This window comes from Heptranchias perlo, chromosome 21, assembly GCF_035084215.1.
Source record: "Heptranchias perlo isolate sHepPer1 chromosome 21, sHepPer1.hap1, whole genome shotgun sequence".
In the NCBI taxonomy this organism is placed as follows: domain Eukaryota; kingdom Metazoa; phylum Chordata; class Chondrichthyes; order Hexanchiformes; family Hexanchidae; genus Heptranchias; species Heptranchias perlo.
In genome coordinates this window covers 7,348,427-7,366,558 of record NC_090345.1, presented here as the reverse complement: position 1 = coordinate 7,366,558, position 18,132 = coordinate 7,348,427, and the positions used below count along the sequence as shown (strand labels likewise).

The window sequence follows — 18,132 nt, the reverse complement described above, 5'->3', positions numbered from 1 at the left end:
GGTGACTTTGTAACCCCTTGTGGCTAAGCCTGGGGAGCTGAGGCCAATTTATCCTCACAACTGAAAACCATTTGCTCTTACTGGTATTCCTCTTTGTTGATCTTGCGGAGGAATGCTATGGTGACCAAATACCGACACGCAACATGATTTAGTTTAAAAAATTGTTTGCAGGAGGGGGCTGAAGAAGGATCCGTGTCCCGGACAGGGATCCCAAAATATGAGGAAAGACAAAAGCCCAAGCAGATGGTGGGTTGACCACATTTTCGGGTTCTTCAGTGACAGCCCTAAAAGCAAAATTTAGATAAGCAGCAGAAAAAGGAATCTCGTGTGTGATAATTGCTTAACCAAACTTGTAACTATAGCCTGATCAGCCGTGAGTAACTACCACTGCAGGGACCAAACAAACCTCTGCCAGGAGAGTCTGAGCTCCACTTTATGTGCTTTCTTGACAAATGTGGGTCAGATTATTAAGTTGTCTCTTTAATCAGCAAACTGTGAAGGCCTTAATTGACTCCAATTACAGTCCTTTTCTCACCTGCACAGCTTCTAGCCTTAACCTTCGATGATCTAGATGCTTGTGACAAAGGTCGAGTCTTCAGCATGGGATGCTTGGTACTGATCGCGTCACGTGCTATGGAGAGTCGAGAAAACAGCCATGATTAATTGCATTTCGAGGAGCAGTAAATACAGCTAAGCAAAGCGTTTCTATCCTAATTAACTGTATTGAGCACCCAGAGCTGGGTGAATTCCCAAGGTCAACAAACACACGGAGGAAAATATCAACAGAGGGTGACGTTCCACTTTCAGAACGTCGTAGCATAGGGCCAGACATCTCTGACCACCACAATGGAATTGGAGAAAGTGGGACAGAGTGATTCCCCTGGCATCCCTTCCCACCAACCAGAAGAGATACACAGCCGGGAGCTGGAAGCGCCATCTCTTCACCTCTCGAACCTGGATTAGAACGCAGTCATGGCCCTAACCGACAATTCCAATATCTAGAGGGTGCAAGTCCACAGCATAGAACCGTCCATAATAAGGGACAAAGTGGCAATTTCATTCAGAAAAGCCACAAGGACGTGCGGCATTAGAAAAGGGTGCGCTTGGGAGGTTAGGTGCATTGTTGGGGCAGAGTACAGGGAGCTTTACTTTGTACCTAACTTGTACTAAAAGTTTTCAGTGTCTCTGAACTCAGAATAGTGTTTTGACCAGACTTGAACTGATTCATGCATTTTTTAAAAAAACAAACGGCTGTTTCGGCAGCAAACGCAGTTTTACCCAAATCGACATTTCTCCCAGAATTTTTTTTTAAGAGCCAAGTGACGCAAGTAAAATCAAAACCAGACTTTATAATGGAACAAAGCGGTTTTACAACAGTCTGCTCTGTGTGGTTATCTGTGCGTGTATACTTAGGTTAGCGGATCTGCCAGGATGTTGCTCACCGTAGCTCAGGGGATATGGGGTTTTATAAAAAGAGGAAAATTATTCCATGCAATGCTCAATGTAGTATTCGGTTGCCACGGTGATGCTGTGTTGCTCAAGGCCACAAAGTCTAGTTGCTATTAAGTAAACACTGGGTGAGTTCACACAGAGGCCAATTTGGAGACTGCAGAAATTCTGGCTCCACTATTTTATTAATCAGGAGTTTATGTACGTGTGAAAGAGAGTGTTAGGTGACTATGTACAATGGTCCATTTGGATACATAAATTGTACGCATTAGTGCCACATGATCCTGTATGTTACATAAAGATTCACAACCCTCTCAGTGAACAAATTTTTTCCTCATCTCAGTCCTAAATGGCCGACCTCTTATCTTGAGACTATGACCCCTAGTTCTTGACTCTCCCGCCTGGGGAAACAGCCTCAGAATTTTATACATTTCAATTAGATCATCTCTCATTCTTCTAAAGTGATCCCAGACCCTGCATATAGCGATAAAAACTTTCCGAAAAAAAGGTCAAGTTGCTCTAAAAATTGATATTCTATTGTTTGAACAGTTTTGTTTCAATAGAGGATGCGGATGACATTAGGGAAACTGATTGGGAGGAGTTACTGAACCAGGCACTGTGAAGGAGCTGAATTAACATTAGCAGATACGGTTATTAACCCCACAGTGCTACATCTTCAGCTGCTGATGTCAACTCATGATGTCCGGCTCAGTAACTCCTCCCAGCTCATTCTCCAATGTCACCCATATACACTGCTTTAAACAATGTTAAAAAAAAAAGAGCTTTACACCGTTTTACCTTAAGCTGTGAGTAGGACGCAATGAGGCTGCAAAGGGATATAGACAGATTAAGTGAGTGGGCGAGAAGGTGGCAGATGGAGTATAATATGGAGAAATGTGAAATTATCTACTTTGGTAGGAAGAATAGAAAAGCAGAATTTTTTTTTAAAAGCTGAGAGACTAAGAAACGTTGGTAGTCAGAGGGATTTGGGTGTCCTTGTACACGAATCACAGTTATAACATGCAGGTACAGCAAGCAATTAGGAAGGCAAATCATATGTTAGCCTTTATTGCAAGGCAGTTGGAGTATAAGAGTAAGGAGGTCTTACTACAATTATAAAGGGCTCTGGTGAGACCACATCTGGAGTATTGTATACAGTTCTTTTTTTTTATTCGTTCACGGGATGTGGGCGTCGCTGGCAAGGCCAGCATTTATTGCCCATCCCTAGCGAGATTTTTTTACAACTGAGTGGCTTGCTAGGCCATTTCAGAGGGCAATTAAGAATCAACCACATTGCTGTGGGTCTGAAGTAAGGACGGCAGGTTTCCTTCCCTAAAGGACATTAGTGAACCAGATGGGTTTTTACGACAATCCGGTAGTTTCATGGCTATCATTACTGATACTAGTATTTTAATTCCAGATTTTTTATTTAATTAATTGAATTTAAATTCGCCAGCCGCCGTGGCGGGATTTGAACTCGTGACTCTGGATTTTAGTCCAGGCCTCTGGATTACTAGCCCAGTAACATAACCACTACGCTACCGTACCCTACTAAGGAAGGATATACTTGCCTTAGAGGGGGTGCAAAGTAGGTTTATTGGATTGATTCCTGGGATGACAGAGTTGTCCTATGAGGAGAGATTGAGTAGAATGGGCCTATATTCTCTGAGAGGGTTGTGAATCTTTGGAATTCTCTACCCCAGAGGGCTGTAGATGCTCAGTCGTTGAGCATATTCAAGACTGAGATCATTGGATATTTGGACACTAAAGGAACCAATGGATAGGGCGGGAAAGTGGAGTTGCAGATCGGTCATGATCTTATTGAATGGCGGAGCAGGCCCGAGGGGCCGTATGGCCTACTCCTGCTCCTAGTTCTTATGTTCTTACACATGTTACTATTAATAACAATCTCGAAGGAATATGAGGATACATTCAAGGTTAGGGAAAATGCAACAGGAGTATCAAGTGGAATATGCTCATACATATATAAATAAAACACATACACACAGTATGTAGTAGTAATAATATTTTAAAAATTCGTTCATGGGACGTGGGCGTCACTGGCAAGGCCAGCATTTATTGCCCATCCCTAATTGCCCTTGAAAAGGTGGTGGTGAGCCGCCTTCTTGAACCGCTGCTGTCCGTGTGGTGAAGGTTCTCCCACAGTGCTGCTAGGTAGGGAGTTCCAGGATTTTGACCCAGCGACGATGAACAAACGGCGATATATTTCCAAGTCGGGATGGTGTGTGACTTGGAGGGGAACGTGCAGGTGGTGTTGTTCCCATGTGCCTGCTGCCCATGTCCTTCTAGGTGGTAGAGGTCGCGGGTTTGGGAGGTGCTGTCGAAGAAGCCTTGGTGAGTTGCTGCAGTGCATCCTGTGGATGGTACACACTGCAGCCACGGTGCGTCGGTGGTGAAGGGAGTGAATGTTTAGGATGGTGGATGGGGTGCCAATCAAGCGGGCTGCTTTGTCCTGGATGATGCAATAATACTGCACTAGTAACCTATAGGCCATGACCTCAACTTGTGGACTGGGACCAGAATATAACCATGAAGGCTGCCAGAATGTCATAAAAACCTACTGGTTCACTAATGCCTTTTGGGGTGGGGGGCGGGGTGGACCTGCCTTCATGTGAATTCAGTCCCACACTATATACGGTTCACTTTTAATGGCCTAGTAAACAATCACTCCTTCAAGAAGGAAGCCCATCACCACCTTCTCAGGGCAACGAGGGATTATCACGAGCATCACCCACATCTCGGGAACAAATGAACAAAATCTGCAGTTGGTTGATACAAACTTGGCAATAAATGATCTGTACAATGTAGCGCTGGGCTCCCTTTCCCAATCCTGTGAATAACACTGGCAGCTTCCTTTGATGTTACTTTTCTTTTCTCACGTACTAATAGTATTTTAAATGAGATCAGTTTCAACCTTCGCTAGATGTCATTACACTTTCCTCGAGAGATGTTGATCACCTATACTCGCGGGCAGTTGTGCGCCACAGATGCTGATAGCGATCAAACCCTGCTGGCTGGGAGACAAATCCATTTGCTGAGTGTGCAAAGGCGTTTCATTATCCATATTTAATTCAGTCTTAAAAATGATTTACTACTGAAAAATGCACCATGCACAGGCCGGCACAGCAGTGCCAGATTATGGAGTTCTAATACGTTATGCTACAGCGCAGATCTGCATTCACAATTCCTCATGGTTAGTTCCTGATCTCTAGAAGCGGCATACAAAAGACAGGTACTCCCCCCACCGTAGGAGAAATATCAGAGGGAAGAAAATTAAGAGTGGCTGGTCGACCCAGAACTTACACAGGAACATACGAAATTGACGGGCAGGAGAAGACCAACTGGTCCATCAAGCACACAGCATTCCTGCTGTTTCACCACTGCCCGATTGCTACCCCACACTTGAGCTGTGCCAGATGTCAATACAAGAAAGGACCTTCTGCCCTGGCCCTCCTTGCCTACTTCTGGCCCTGTTGCCTAGCCAGCCTCCCTGCTCCTTGTCTGATCACAATGTTATAATCCAGCATCCCTGTTACCAACAAGTCCAACCTATTTTTAAGCCACCTTCCCACTACCAGGCTGACTGCCATCCTCCACGTAACTTTGGTATGCAGCCCAGCCTCAGTCTCCACCTGGTGACCCCCCCGCCCCATTCATTATTCTCACAACAACCTGAGCTACTTTTAAATCAATTTTCTCCCCCTTCCGGGCCCCTCAGCACCACGGAACACCAAGCCCGCACACGGGTCAGAGAGAGTTCAACCCATCGGCATGGCATCATAAGAACGTAAGAAATAGGAGCAGGAGTAGGCCATTCGGCCCCTCGAACCTGCTCTGCCATTCAATAAGATCATGGCCGATCTTCTACTTCAACTCCACTTTCCTGCCCTATCCCCATATCCCTTGATTCCCTTAGTGTCCAAAAATCCATCGATCTCAGTTTTGATTATACTCAATGACTGAGCATCCACAGCCCTAGCTGTTTATCTATTTTAATTCTTAAAAATTACTATAGCTTTTACAGAGGAAATGGATAATTCTTTGAAAAAAAAATTAAAAGGGTATGGGGAAAGGCATCAAATGAATAGCTCTTTCAGAGAACTGGTACAGGCATAATGGGCTGAATGGCCTCCCTCTGTGTTGGAAATCTCTATGATTCCATACGAGTTCCAGGAACAGATCAGAAGCCATGCATAAATGATGCACCTTTATTTGTGCAACTACAGCATGTTATGTCCACTGATTTATTTATGTAACAGCAGTACTCGAGGAGCACAAATCTGTTTCCTCATTTGCCCATGGGTAAGGACATCTATCTATTCAATTTTTTAAAAACGTTTTTATCTGTGAGCAGCAGAATTTAACAAATTTAATATCATCTTCTCAGCATCACTGCAATGCTTCACAAACAAAATACAACTAAAAATGGACTGGAAGTCACCGGCACTAACACGTGCAATCTGTAATGATGCAAATCATTGTGCAAATAAAGTATGTTTTGTTATTTTATGTTCCCACTATTAACCTGGGACAAGACCATCAAGCCCATACACTCCTACCCCATTTTCTTTGTCAGTACAATGAAGGAGCTTCAAATCAATAGTAAAATTATACTGATGAAAGCTTACTATTGCTTACTAAAATGCAGTTACTTGGGTGAAGTACCTTGCACTTTAAAAAATATTTTGGTGCCTTTTTGTCCTCGCCAAGAAGAGGAATGTCAGTGTTGGGAATGGAATCTTTTTCAACCTTCGGCACTGTGTGTTAATTCAGTGCTTCCAGAGAGTGGTGAGAAGGTAGAATTCGCTACTACAAGGAATAGTTGAGGCAAATAGCATAGATGAATAAACACAAGAGGGAGAAAGGAATATGCTCTCGTGTGGAGCATAAACACCGCACAGACCTGTTGTGTCGAATGGCCTGTTTCTGTGCTGTACATTCTATGTAATCAGGTGTAACAGGCTAGTCTAAACTAAAGCCTATGGGCCAGCTGCGGCTCTTGGGCCACAGCAATCTGGCCCTCAAAGCCCAGGCTACTCAATCCCATTATATTTCTTACCCGTTGGATTGTCCCGTTTAAATTTTATGGACCGAAGGTTTGGAAATGGCTGTTTTAAGTGTGGTTGCCTGTTGGTGGATAAATTCTGAATCACGCCACTAAGGCTTGTATTAGTATCCGCAACTTGAGATATGTGTCTCCAGGACTTGGATTGGTTGCCGCAGATACTGGGGAGGACGGATTTAGATTTAGACTGATGCAGAGCAATTCTAAATCAGAACTCGTCTGAGGCAAGGGATGTTCCGCAGGATGTACCTGTGGGAGAGGTGAATGGACAGCTCCATGTCCAGACAGAAATATATTCTGCAGCCTGTGCTCAAGTTTTCCATATTCCATTGATTAGAAAGCACTTGAAAGCTTTATAGGGGTAGATGCAACCTCATGTATAAATTATATTATGAACACTCACCCAGCTTCAGTTTTATTAGGGCAGTTAGTGAAGCATCGAGTCTTTTATTATTTTGTGAACCAGGAGTTGAAAGTTAAATGTTGCAATCTGCTGTTTTGATCTTTTTGCTACTAATTAATTTTTACTTTTAATAAACCTGCTTTAGTGTGATCCAACTCTTTTAGGCCTAGAGAATTCAAGAGGGTTCATGATATTTCCAGTAAGCAAATTACAGCAACAGGAATATTTTCTGTTTGACCCTGAACAATTTGACATTGCTAGGTATTGTGCATACAAGGTAACGCTTTGGATTTTAGAGGCAAACGCTTGCTTATAGGAGAGATCCTTGGTGCTGAACGCAAGAAATATCTGACACAAATCATAGCACGCAGTTTAAAATCTCATCCGGAGAATTGAGAATTGCATAATGACCAATACAGTTCACAATGGGATGATGTAGTTGGGTCAAAGAAAGAATCTATTTGGTTAGAATTAATGAGTAATAGAGGACCTATTATACTACTGGGTGTATACTATAGGCCACCAAATAGTGGAAAGGAGATAGAGGATCAAATTTGCAGGAAAATTACAGAAGGATGCAAGAACTATAGAGTAGTGATAATGGGGGACTTCAATTATCCCAATATAGCCTAGGTCAGTAACAGTGTAACGGGCAAAGAGGGGGAGGAATTCCTGAAATGCGTTCAAGAGAACTTTCTTGATCAGTGTTTTTCCAGCCCAAAGAGGAAGGAAGCAGGCTGGATCTAGTTCTGGGAATGAAGTGGGGCAGGTGGAACATATTTCAGTGGGGGAGCATTTGGGGAACAGTGATCATAATATCATCAGGTTTAGAATAGTTATGGAAAAGAACAAGGAACAATCAAAGGTGAAAATACTTAACTGGACAAGGGCTAATTTCAGTGAGATAAAAAGGGATCTTGTCCAGGTGGATTGGAATCAAAAATTGGTAGGCAAAACAGTAATTGAACAATGGAAGGCCTTCAAGGAGGAGATAGTTCAGGTAAAGAGTAGACACAGTCCCATGAGGGGGAAAGGAAGGGCATCCAAAGCTAGAGCTCCCCGGATGATTAAAGATATAGAGATTTAAATGAAATGTAAAAAGGAGGCTTATGACAAATGTAAGGTTCATAATAGAGCAGAGAACCAAGCTGAATACAGAAAGTACAGAGGAGATCTAAAAAAAGAAATAGGAGGGGCAAAGAGAGAGTATGAGAATAGATTAGCAGCCAACATAGAGGGAACCCAGAAGTCTTTTATAATCATATTAATAGTAAAAGGGTAGTCAAAGGGTGAGACCGATTTGGGAGCAAAAAGGAGATCTTCTTGTGGAGGCAGAAGGCACGGCTGAGGTGCTAAATGAATAATTCGCATCGGTCTTCACTAGAGAAGAGGATGTTACCAATATAGCAGTAAAGGAAGAGGTAGTAGCGATATTGGATAGATAAAGAGGAGGTACTTAAAAGATTGGCAGCACTCAAAGTAGAAAAGTCACCCGGTCCAGATGGGATGCATCCTAGGTTACTGAGGGAAATAAGGGTGGAAATTGCGGAAACTCTGGCCACAATCTTCCAATCCAATCCTTAGATATGGGAGCGATGCCAGAGGACTGGAGGATTGCAAATGTTACACCCAGATCAAAAAAGGGGAGAGGGGTAAATCCGGCAATTACAGGCCAGTCAGCCTAACGTCAGTGATGGGGAAACTTCTAGAGACAATAATCCAGGACAAAATAAATTGGCATTTGGAAAAGTATGGGCTAATAAATGAAAGTCAGCATGGATTTGTTGAAGGAAAATCGTGTTTGACTAACTTGATTGCTTTATTTGATGAAGTAACGGAGAAGGTTGATAAGGGTGGTGCGGTTGATGTTGTGTATATGGACTTTCAAAAGGCATTTGATAAAGTACCACATAATAGACTTGTTAGCAAAATTAATGCCCATAGGATTAAAGGGACAGCATGGACACAAGATTAGCTAGGGGACAGAAAGCAGAGAGTAGTGGTGAATGGTTGTTTTTCAGACTGGGGGGAACTATACAGTGGTGATCCCCAGAGGTCGGTATTAGGACCACTGCTCTCTTTGATATATATTAATGATCTGGACTTGGGTATAGAGGGTATAATTTCAAAGTTTGCAAATGACACGAAACTTGGAAATGTGGAGGATAATAACAGGCTTCAGGAGGACATAGGCAGAATGGTGAAATGGGCAGACACATGGCAGATGAAATTTAATGCAGAGAAGTGTGAAGTAATACATTATGGTAGAAGAATGAGAAGAAGTAATATAAATGAAACGCTACAATTTTAAAGGGAGAGCAGGAACAGAAGGGTATATGTACACAAATCTTTGAAGGCGACAGGACAAATTGAGAAGGCTGTGAAAAAAAGTATATGGGATCCTGGGCTTTATTAATAGAGACAGAGTACAAAAGCAAGGAAGTTATGCTAAACCATTATAAAACACTGGTTGGGCCTCAGCTGTAGTACTGTGTTCAATTCTGGGCACCATACTTTAGGAAGGATGTCAAGGCCTTAGAGAGGGTGCAGAAGAGATTTACTAGACTGGTACCAGGGATGATGGACATCATTTATGCGAAGAGACTGGAGAAGCTGGGGTTGTTCTCTTTAGAACAGAGAGGTTAAGGGGGAATTTGATAGAGGTGTTTAAAATCATGAACGGTTTTGATAGAGTAAATAAGGGGAAACTGTATCCAGTGGCAGAAGTGTTGGTAACCAGAGGACACAGATGGCTGGCAAAAGAGCCAGAGGCCACAAGAGGAAACATTTTTTTTTAAAACACAGTGAGTTGTTATGATCTGGAATGCACTGCCTGAAAGGGTGGCGGAAGCAGATTCAATAGTAACTTTCAAAGGGGAATTAGATAAATACTTGGAGAAAAAATTTACAGGGCTATGGGGAAAGAGCAGGGGAATGGGACTAATTGGATAGTTCTTTCAAAGAGCCGGCACAGGCACGATGGGCTGAATGGCCTCCTCCTGTGCTGTACCATACTATGATACATTTAAAATTAATATTTACAGCTTGATGTTTTAATTATTTAGCCAACGTGCTGTATAAACAGAATAGATTATGAGGAGCCACGAGATATGATTTTTATCTTACTAATGGCACTGACCATTATTCTCCCTCACGTCATCCCACTTGTGGGATTATAAATCACATGCGATCGTTCCTCACCACATCTTCTGCACGCGTGGTGTGTCTCAGACCCAAATATTACTCATGTCAGCAATGAGTCTGGGAACGTGAATTTTCAACTCACCAGATCTGATGTAAAGACACCTGAATTAAAAGCTCTTCTAACTTGTTGCCCACTATGTGGCAAGAGAGGATCAAAAGCAAAACTCGTGACTGCTGAAAATCTTGGGGGAAATATAACTGCGTTGGAACAGCAGAACAGGTCAGTCAGTGCCTAAAACAGAAAGAGAGGTTATTGTTTCAGGTGGGGTCTTTAGAATCCACCCATGTTGACAAATCTTTATCTTTCAGCTGCTGACTGATCTGTGCATTTCCAGCGTTTTCTGTTGTCTAGTTAAGGCTCTTTCGTTGTTCGGCTTTAATCTTACCACCATAATGCAATTGATTTCAGGCAGAAGAGTGGTTCAATGCACCTCCACTTACTATTCAGGCCATCTGATGGGGAAGGAGTGATGGCATGTCAGCCTGTGATAAAACCTGCAGTCTGCTCCTGTTAGTAAACCACTCGAACACATCATTTTCACAATTTATGTCATCGAGGATCAACTCGATTGAATTATGGTTTTGCAGCTCCCCGACAGCCATCTATTATCCTAAATTCAGAATCATAATATTGCAAAATGGAGCAACGCTTCTCCGGAGGAAGCATAGAGGCCAGGGTGGCTTAGCGCTCTTTTAGTTCTGAAACCTGGCTTTGCAGGCAGCACAAGAACTGAAGTCTCCTCTCTCTCTCTCTCTCTGCTGCCTGTGTGTGTACTGCATAAAACAGGCAATCTCGATCCACTTCAGTTCAGCACAAATTAATACGACATGGATGACTGGTGTGGAAATTAGTTAAATTAAGCCCGGTACAGTTGAAGAGAACTCGAAGGTTGTGATTTCAGCACATGGGTGGGAGGGAAACGCAGGGAGCGCTTCACACTGTTGGAAACGTGCCTGATCTAATCAAGAGGTTTAAGATGATTAAAGGATTTGATAAGGTAGATAGAAAGAAACTACTTCTTCTGGTGGTGGTAGTGGTGGGGGGGGGCGGGGAAAGAGAGTCCAGAACAAGACGGCATAACCTTAAAATTAGCACTGGGCTGTTCAGCAGTGAAATCAGGAAGCACTTCCACACAAAGGGTAGTGCAAATCTGGAACTCTCTCCCCCAAAAAACTGTTGACGCTGGGAGTCAATTGAAAATTTCAAAACTGAGATTGATGGATTTTTGTTTGGTAAGGGTATTAAGGGATATGGAACCAAGGCGGGTAAATGGTTAAGGTACAGATCAGCCATGATATTACTGAATAGCGGAACAGACTCGAGGGGCTGAACGGCTTATTCCTGTTCCTGTGTTCCTAGAAATGCTTTTTACCAACACTGGTGATATTCTTACATTATAAAAATGGTCCTGGAGTAGCATTGTTCAAACAGAGACCCACAACCTCTGCATGCTGCTCTCTCCTATTTACTTCTCTTTCTGCTGCCATTCTAATCAAGGCAGGAGACCCACGATTCCGGTTTCTAAAAGGGAAGGAATCAGGATCTTGGCTTTTAGGTTTATCTAAAGACCCAACTGTAGTCCTGAAGACCCATGAAAATAAGGGTGAGATGCCGATGGGATATTTATGGTAAAGTGTGCCGTCAAAAGAAGGAGTACTGTGCATCTATTGTCTATGGGACTCTGTCAATGCAAGTCCACCTTTGATGGAAAAAAAAGGGAAATGCATTCCATTTTCCAGCAACAACATCCCTCAGCTTGACAAGTGCAAGACAATTCTCTGAAGGAAACATGATAAACTGAAGCCTTGTTAGTCACTTTACACATGTTGCTTGCAAAAAACCGCAAAAATAAATGACGACAAGAATCAGAAGCATTTATTTAAACATTAGGCACAGGCACATTTTAGTTATCAATAGATAACATATGGCTGCACCCAATGCAATGTTAAAATAACCGTCCATGAAATAAGCACTGCTCCCAAATTAAGATTAGACATTTCCTGCAGACTGAAAAGGTATTTTTCTACTTCCTGGGTGCCTTCCTACAAACACACATACTCGCATGTGTACATAGATGGAATGCACCATGAATGGGACATAAACAAGTGAAAGGTTCAAAAAAACTCAATTAATCCAAAAAGGAAAACCTCTGCAGTCACGACCAAGAGTCCAGGAGGGTGTGTTGCCTACCTGGTGCAAGGGTAAAGGATATCTCGGAGCAACTGGAGAGGAACTTGGAAAGGAAGGGGGAAGATCCAGTTGTCATGGTCCATATTGGGACCAATGACATAGATTAGAAAAGGGAGGAGGGTCCTGCAAAGAGAATATCAGAAGTTAGGAACTAAATTAAAAAACAGGACCTGACAGGTGGTAATCCCGGGATTACTACCCGAGCCACGTGCTAATGGGCACAGGGATAGACGGATCAGGACAGTGTATGAGTCACTGAAAGACTGGTGCGGGAAGGAAGGGTTCCATTTCATGGCACATTGGCATGAGTACTGGGACAGGCTTCACCTGAACCGGAATGGGAGCAGTGTCCTAGCGGAAAGGATAAATAGGGCTGTCGACAGGACTTTAAACTAGTAAGATGGGGGGGGGGGGGGCGGGGGGAGTTATCTGGTGAAAATAAATCTGAAGATAAAAGAAATAGGAGATGAGAGTAAAGGTCAGACCAAGGCAAGGAATAAGGATAACAAACGGTCAGGGAACAAATACAGTTTATAGAAGTATAAAATGACTTAAAAATAAAAAAAGTGAGGGGAACAATTATTAGAAACAAATTAAATTACCTGTACAGCAACGTGCAAAGCATCTGAAACAAAATGGGGGAACTGGAGGCTATAATTCATAGGGAGAACTGAAACGTGGCTACATAAAGAACAGGACTGGCAGTTAAATATCACAGGATATAACTTATTTAGAAAGGATAGGGAAGGAAGAAGGGGGGGCGGGGAGAAGGTGTGGTAGCTGTATTAATTAGAGACAACATAATGGTAATAGAAAAAAGGGACATAAGTAATATTAAGATAGAAACAGAATCCATATGGATTGAGCCAAAGGTTAAGAAGGAATCGATCACATTAATAGGTATATTCTACAGACCACCTAATAGTGGAAGGGAAGTGGAGGTAGAAATATGTAGGCAAATCTGTGAAATGAGTAAAAAAAACATCAAATAATAATCATGGAAGATTTCAATTACCCCCAAATAAACTGGCAAGAGGTAAGGAAAGGGGAATGGAGTATTTAGAGTATATAGGACTCCTTTCTTACCCAGTAGGTGAGAAGCCCAAGAGCAGAATCACTGCTGGATCTAGTACTGGGAAATGAACCAGAACAGATAACAGAAGTAAGTGTAAAGGAACATCTAGGCAATAGCGATCATAACATAATAAGGTTTAAAATAACGATTGAGAGAAACATAAGTAAGTCAAAGACCAAATTAATAGATCGTAAAAAAGCTAATTTTGAGGGAATGAGAATGGAACAAGGGAAGGTAAACTGTGAAAAAATTTGTAAATAATTTTACAACACCAAGTTATAGTCCAGCAATTTTATTTTAAATTCACAAGCTTTCGGAGGCTTCCTCCTTCGTCAGGTGAACATCGAAGGAGGAAGCCTCCGAAAGCTTGTGAATTTAAAATAAAATTGCTGGACTATAACTTGGTGTTGTAAAATTGTTTACAATTGTCAACCCCAGTCCATCACCGGCATCTCCACATCGGGAAAAAAATTGACAGAGATAGAACAGCAATGGGAAATATTTAAAACTGTGACCAACAGAGTTCAGGAGAAATACATTCCTCTAAAAAAATAAGAACAAACTAGCCAATAATGAAACACCATGGATGAAGAAAGAGATACGGGTAAAATAGAAACTAAAGAAAAAGGCATAGACAATAAAGGAGAGAACAACAAAGGGGAATACAAAGAGGTTAGGAATGAAGTAAAAAAAAATTAGGAAAGCAAAGAGGAACTATGAAATTAAATTATCAAGGAATATAAAAATAGTAAAATATTCTACAGACACATAAATAACAAAAGAAACATCAGGATAGGGATAAAGCCACTAAGGGATGCACAAGATAAACACACAGGTAACGACCAGAGAAGTGGCAGAAATACTGAATAGTTACTTTGCCTCAGTATTTACCAGGGAGACTGACAAGGTGGGCATGACATTAGAAGAAATGATCAAAAAAGATAAAGACTTTTAAGATAGAAAAGGGGGAGATAATTGATAAACTAATAAAAGTTTGAGAGATAAAACCCCTGGTCCAGATGGATTGCATCCACACATATTAAAAGAAGTTAGGGAAGAGATAGCAGAGATAAGGGTAATGCAGTAGATGTAATATATTTGGGTTTTCAAAAGGCCTTCGATATGGTACCGCATTGTAGACTCGTGACTAAGGTCAGAGCATGTGGAGTCAGGGGACAGGTAGCAGAATGGATAGCAAGCTCGCTGCAAAACAGAAGAGAGTAGGGGTTAAGAGTAGCTACTCAGACAGGCAAAAGATGGCAAGTGGTGTTCCACAGGGATCAGTGCTGGGGCCACTATTGTTCACAATTTACATTAACAATTTGGACTTGGGAATTCGAAGTACAGTTTCAAAATTTGCGGACACCATCAAATTTGCGGTGGGGGTGTAGTTAATACAAAGGAAGAATGCGTCAAAATGCAAGACGACATTATAAACTTGCAAAATGGGCATGTAATTGGCAAATGAATTTCAATATAGATAAGTGCGAGGTGGTGCATTTTGGTAGGAAGAATAAGGAGACCACATACAGCTTGGAAAATATGAGTCTAAATAGGGCAGTGGAGCAAAGGGATCTCGGAGTACAGATACACAAATCTCTAAAAGTAGCGAAGCAGGTTAACAAGGCCATAAAAAAGGCAAACCAAATACTGGGGTTCATTTCTAGAGGAACAGAATTGGAAAGTAGAAAACTTATGTTAAAATTGGTTAGATCACACTTGGAGTACTGTGCACAGTTCTAGTCTCCATATTATAAAAAGGATATAGAGGCAGTGGAGAAAGGGCGAAAAAGATTCGCAAGGTTACCAGAACTGAGAGGATATCCTTATCAGGAAAGGCTGAACAGGCTGGGACTCTCTTCTCTTAAAAAAAGAGAAGGCTGAGGGGTGACCTGATAGAGGTCTTTAAGATAATGAAAGGGTTTGATGGGGTAGACATAGAGAAATGTTTCCACTTGTGGGGGAGTCAAAAACTAGAGGTCATAAATATAAGATAGTCACTGATAAATCCAATAGGGAATTCAGGAGAAACTTCTTTACCCATAGAGTGGTTAGAATGTGGAACTCGCTACAAGGAGTAGTTACGGCAAATAGCATAGGTGCATTTAAGGGGAAGCTAGAAAAGCACAAGAGGGAGAAAGGAATAGAAGGATATGCAGATAAGGTTAAATGAAGAGGGGTGGGAGGAGGCTTGTGTGGAGCATAAACGCCGGCATAGACCAGTTGGACTGAATGGCCTGTTTCTGTGCTGTGGACTTGATGTAGCTAAGGAAATGTAGGAAAATCTGTAGTTACATGTTTATAGCTTCACTGCTCTTTTGCATGTGACCTTTGATTTAATCTTTGTTGGAGTGCGCTTTTTAAAAATCTTTTAAGACATGATGCCTGACCTTCCTCTGTTTTTCCCCCTTCTCAACGCCTCTGATTTTGTTTCCTGCAGATCCAAGCCTCTGCTTCCAATTCCCTCTTGCTCACTCCATGTGGCCTCTTTTCAATGCAGTGCCTGGGCCCCATTCTCCAACCAGTGATGGGCAACATACTGGGAGTTAGGATTTGGCAAATGCCCTGGTGTTTACACGACACAAGACTGCAATGTCTCTCTCCTCAGGTGCGAGAGAGGTCGGAGCTGATCAGAAGCAAGGGTCACGTGTTGATGGAAAGAGAGTGGAAGCAAAAAAAAAAATGAAGCTGGGGCTACATAAGGTAGGGAAAGAAACTCAGCAATAGTAAATCCTGGCAGCCATTTTTAAGGAGGTCACAACCCAAAACTCTTTAAATTATTGGGATTTGTCACTTTGCTGTCCTGAATTAGAGTTGGGGCTCTGACATAGACCTGGAAGAACTAAACAAAATGCGATGGTCACCATGCCATTGACCCTATATACAATATTTTAAAGAAAAAACTTGCATTTATATAGCGCCTTCCACGATCTCAGGACATCCCAAAGCACTTTAGAACCAATAAACGTAGGAAACACAGCAGCCAATTTGCACATAGCAAGGTCCCACAAACAGATAATCTTTTTTTTTTTAAAAAGTGATGTTGGTTGAGGGATAAATACTGGTCAGGACACTGGGGAGAACTCCTCTGCTCTTCTTCGAATAGTGCCATGGGATCTCTTACGACCACCCGAGAGCGCCTCGGTTTAACGTCTCATCCGAAAGACGGCACCTCCGACATGCAGCACTCCCTCAGTACTGCACTGGAGTATCAGCTTGGGTTATGGGCTCAAGTCTCTGGAGTGGGACTTAAACCCAGGACCTTCTGACACAAAAGGCAACAGTGATACCAACTGAGCCAAGGCTGACACTGTGATGCCAACTTCGAAAGAGGATTGCTGGGTGCTGTAGAAAAAAAAATAACTTCTGGATGAGATTAATATAATTCAATGCAGATTGTAGTTTACTCAATAGAGTCAAAACATACCTGCAATCGCACTGGAAAACAAGCCTAATGCATGCGTGTCATCCACCCATTTGACATCGAATCCTTTTTTCCTACCAAAAAAGCACTCACAGTTACCAGAGTCTGATCATTTGCAAAAAGGAATGAGACAGCTGTTAGAATAAAAACTGTTGAGATACAAAAATCCATGAAGATGCCCCAATATCCCAGTTAGCAAAGACAGCATGCAGCTGAGCCATACTGGTCAGAAAGTGCCTAAGTTTTAGTCTCAGTTTATATTAAGTTACTTATCTCAACCTAAGCTAGCAGCTAATTGGCCTCAGTGCCCTGGGTTAGAGAGGGGGAAACTAGCCAGGGTTGTGTGTATGTGTATAGATAGAGATACAGATAGATAGATAGATAGATAGATAGATATAGGTGAAATAGCTCGGTTGTGGGTAAATAGCCTGCAAACACTGACTGTATAGCCTCACACGAGGCACAACCAGTTGGACAAGGTATTGGAAGGCCATGGTGCCTGTTGAACCCCAACAAGAAACGAGAGGTTGGGGGGGTGGGGGGGGGAAAGAGAAAAATCCACATAGCGAGTTTCCCACAGAGAGAATTATGGCTGGGGGTTTGAAACTGCTTGTATGTACCTTCAGACCTAGCTCTGAGCAATATTACAGAGCCTGGTCAACCCATCACCTACCTATCCACCTTAACAGGGAATAATGTAGTTCACAAAGAGATGCAAAACAAAAACAAAAATGTGAAAGATACAATTTCAAAAGAAAAAAAAAATCACAATTAGTAAGTCTTAGAGGTTTGAAAATAATAATAAGAAATTAGCAACAAATAGTTATGATACTTCACAGGTACTGCAATACAGCAGGAATTCTCAAATCGGAAGGTCTTCTTCCTCCTAGCACAAATATAACAAAGTGATACACTGTGACAGCAATGAATCTGATTATTGAAGTAATGGTGTAATTACAAGGAGTTTAGAAATTAATTTTGCAAAACGGAATGCTGAACTAAGTACCCAACCATAACGGCAAGCAAGTCTGTGGAATACACAATATGGCTTGATTAGGAAGGCAGACTTACGTTTATATAGCGCCTTATCAACACTCAAAAGCATTTCACAATGAATTACTTTGCAGTCGGTGAGTGTTGATAGTTGCAGCTGTTTTGTGCGCAATAGTGTTCCACAGAACAGCAATGAAACAACTAACTATTTTTGGCTCAGCTGGCTGAGGGAAGCATGCTGGCCAGGAGATCAAGGGAAATACATAGAGTCTTTTGTTCATGGGATGTGGGCGTCGCTGGCGAGGCC

The 18,132-nt window shown here is 42.1% G+C and overlaps 1 protein-coding gene across 5 annotated transcripts in view; it reads right to left on the bottom strand.

Moving 5' to 3' along the window:
* Positions 1-18,132, bottom strand: part of r3hcc1l (R3H domain and coiled-coil containing 1-like) — a 128,228-nt gene that overhangs the window by 29,406 nt on the left and 80,690 nt on the right. For 2 of the 5 annotated variants that reach the window (XM_068002041.1, XM_068002040.1), the window contains exons 4-5: positions 16,836-16,906; positions 536-631 (exon numbers count right to left, since the gene is read on the bottom strand). In XM_068002041.1, coding sequence (XP_067858142.1) covers positions 536-631; positions 16,836-16,906 — 167 coding nt within the window. Of the gene's footprint in view, positions 1-535; positions 632-10,224; positions 10,375-13,419; positions 13,466-16,835; positions 16,907-18,132 lie in introns of those variants that run through there. The other 3 variants (XR_010966640.1, XM_068002042.1, XM_068002043.1) reach the window with 3 other exon arrangements.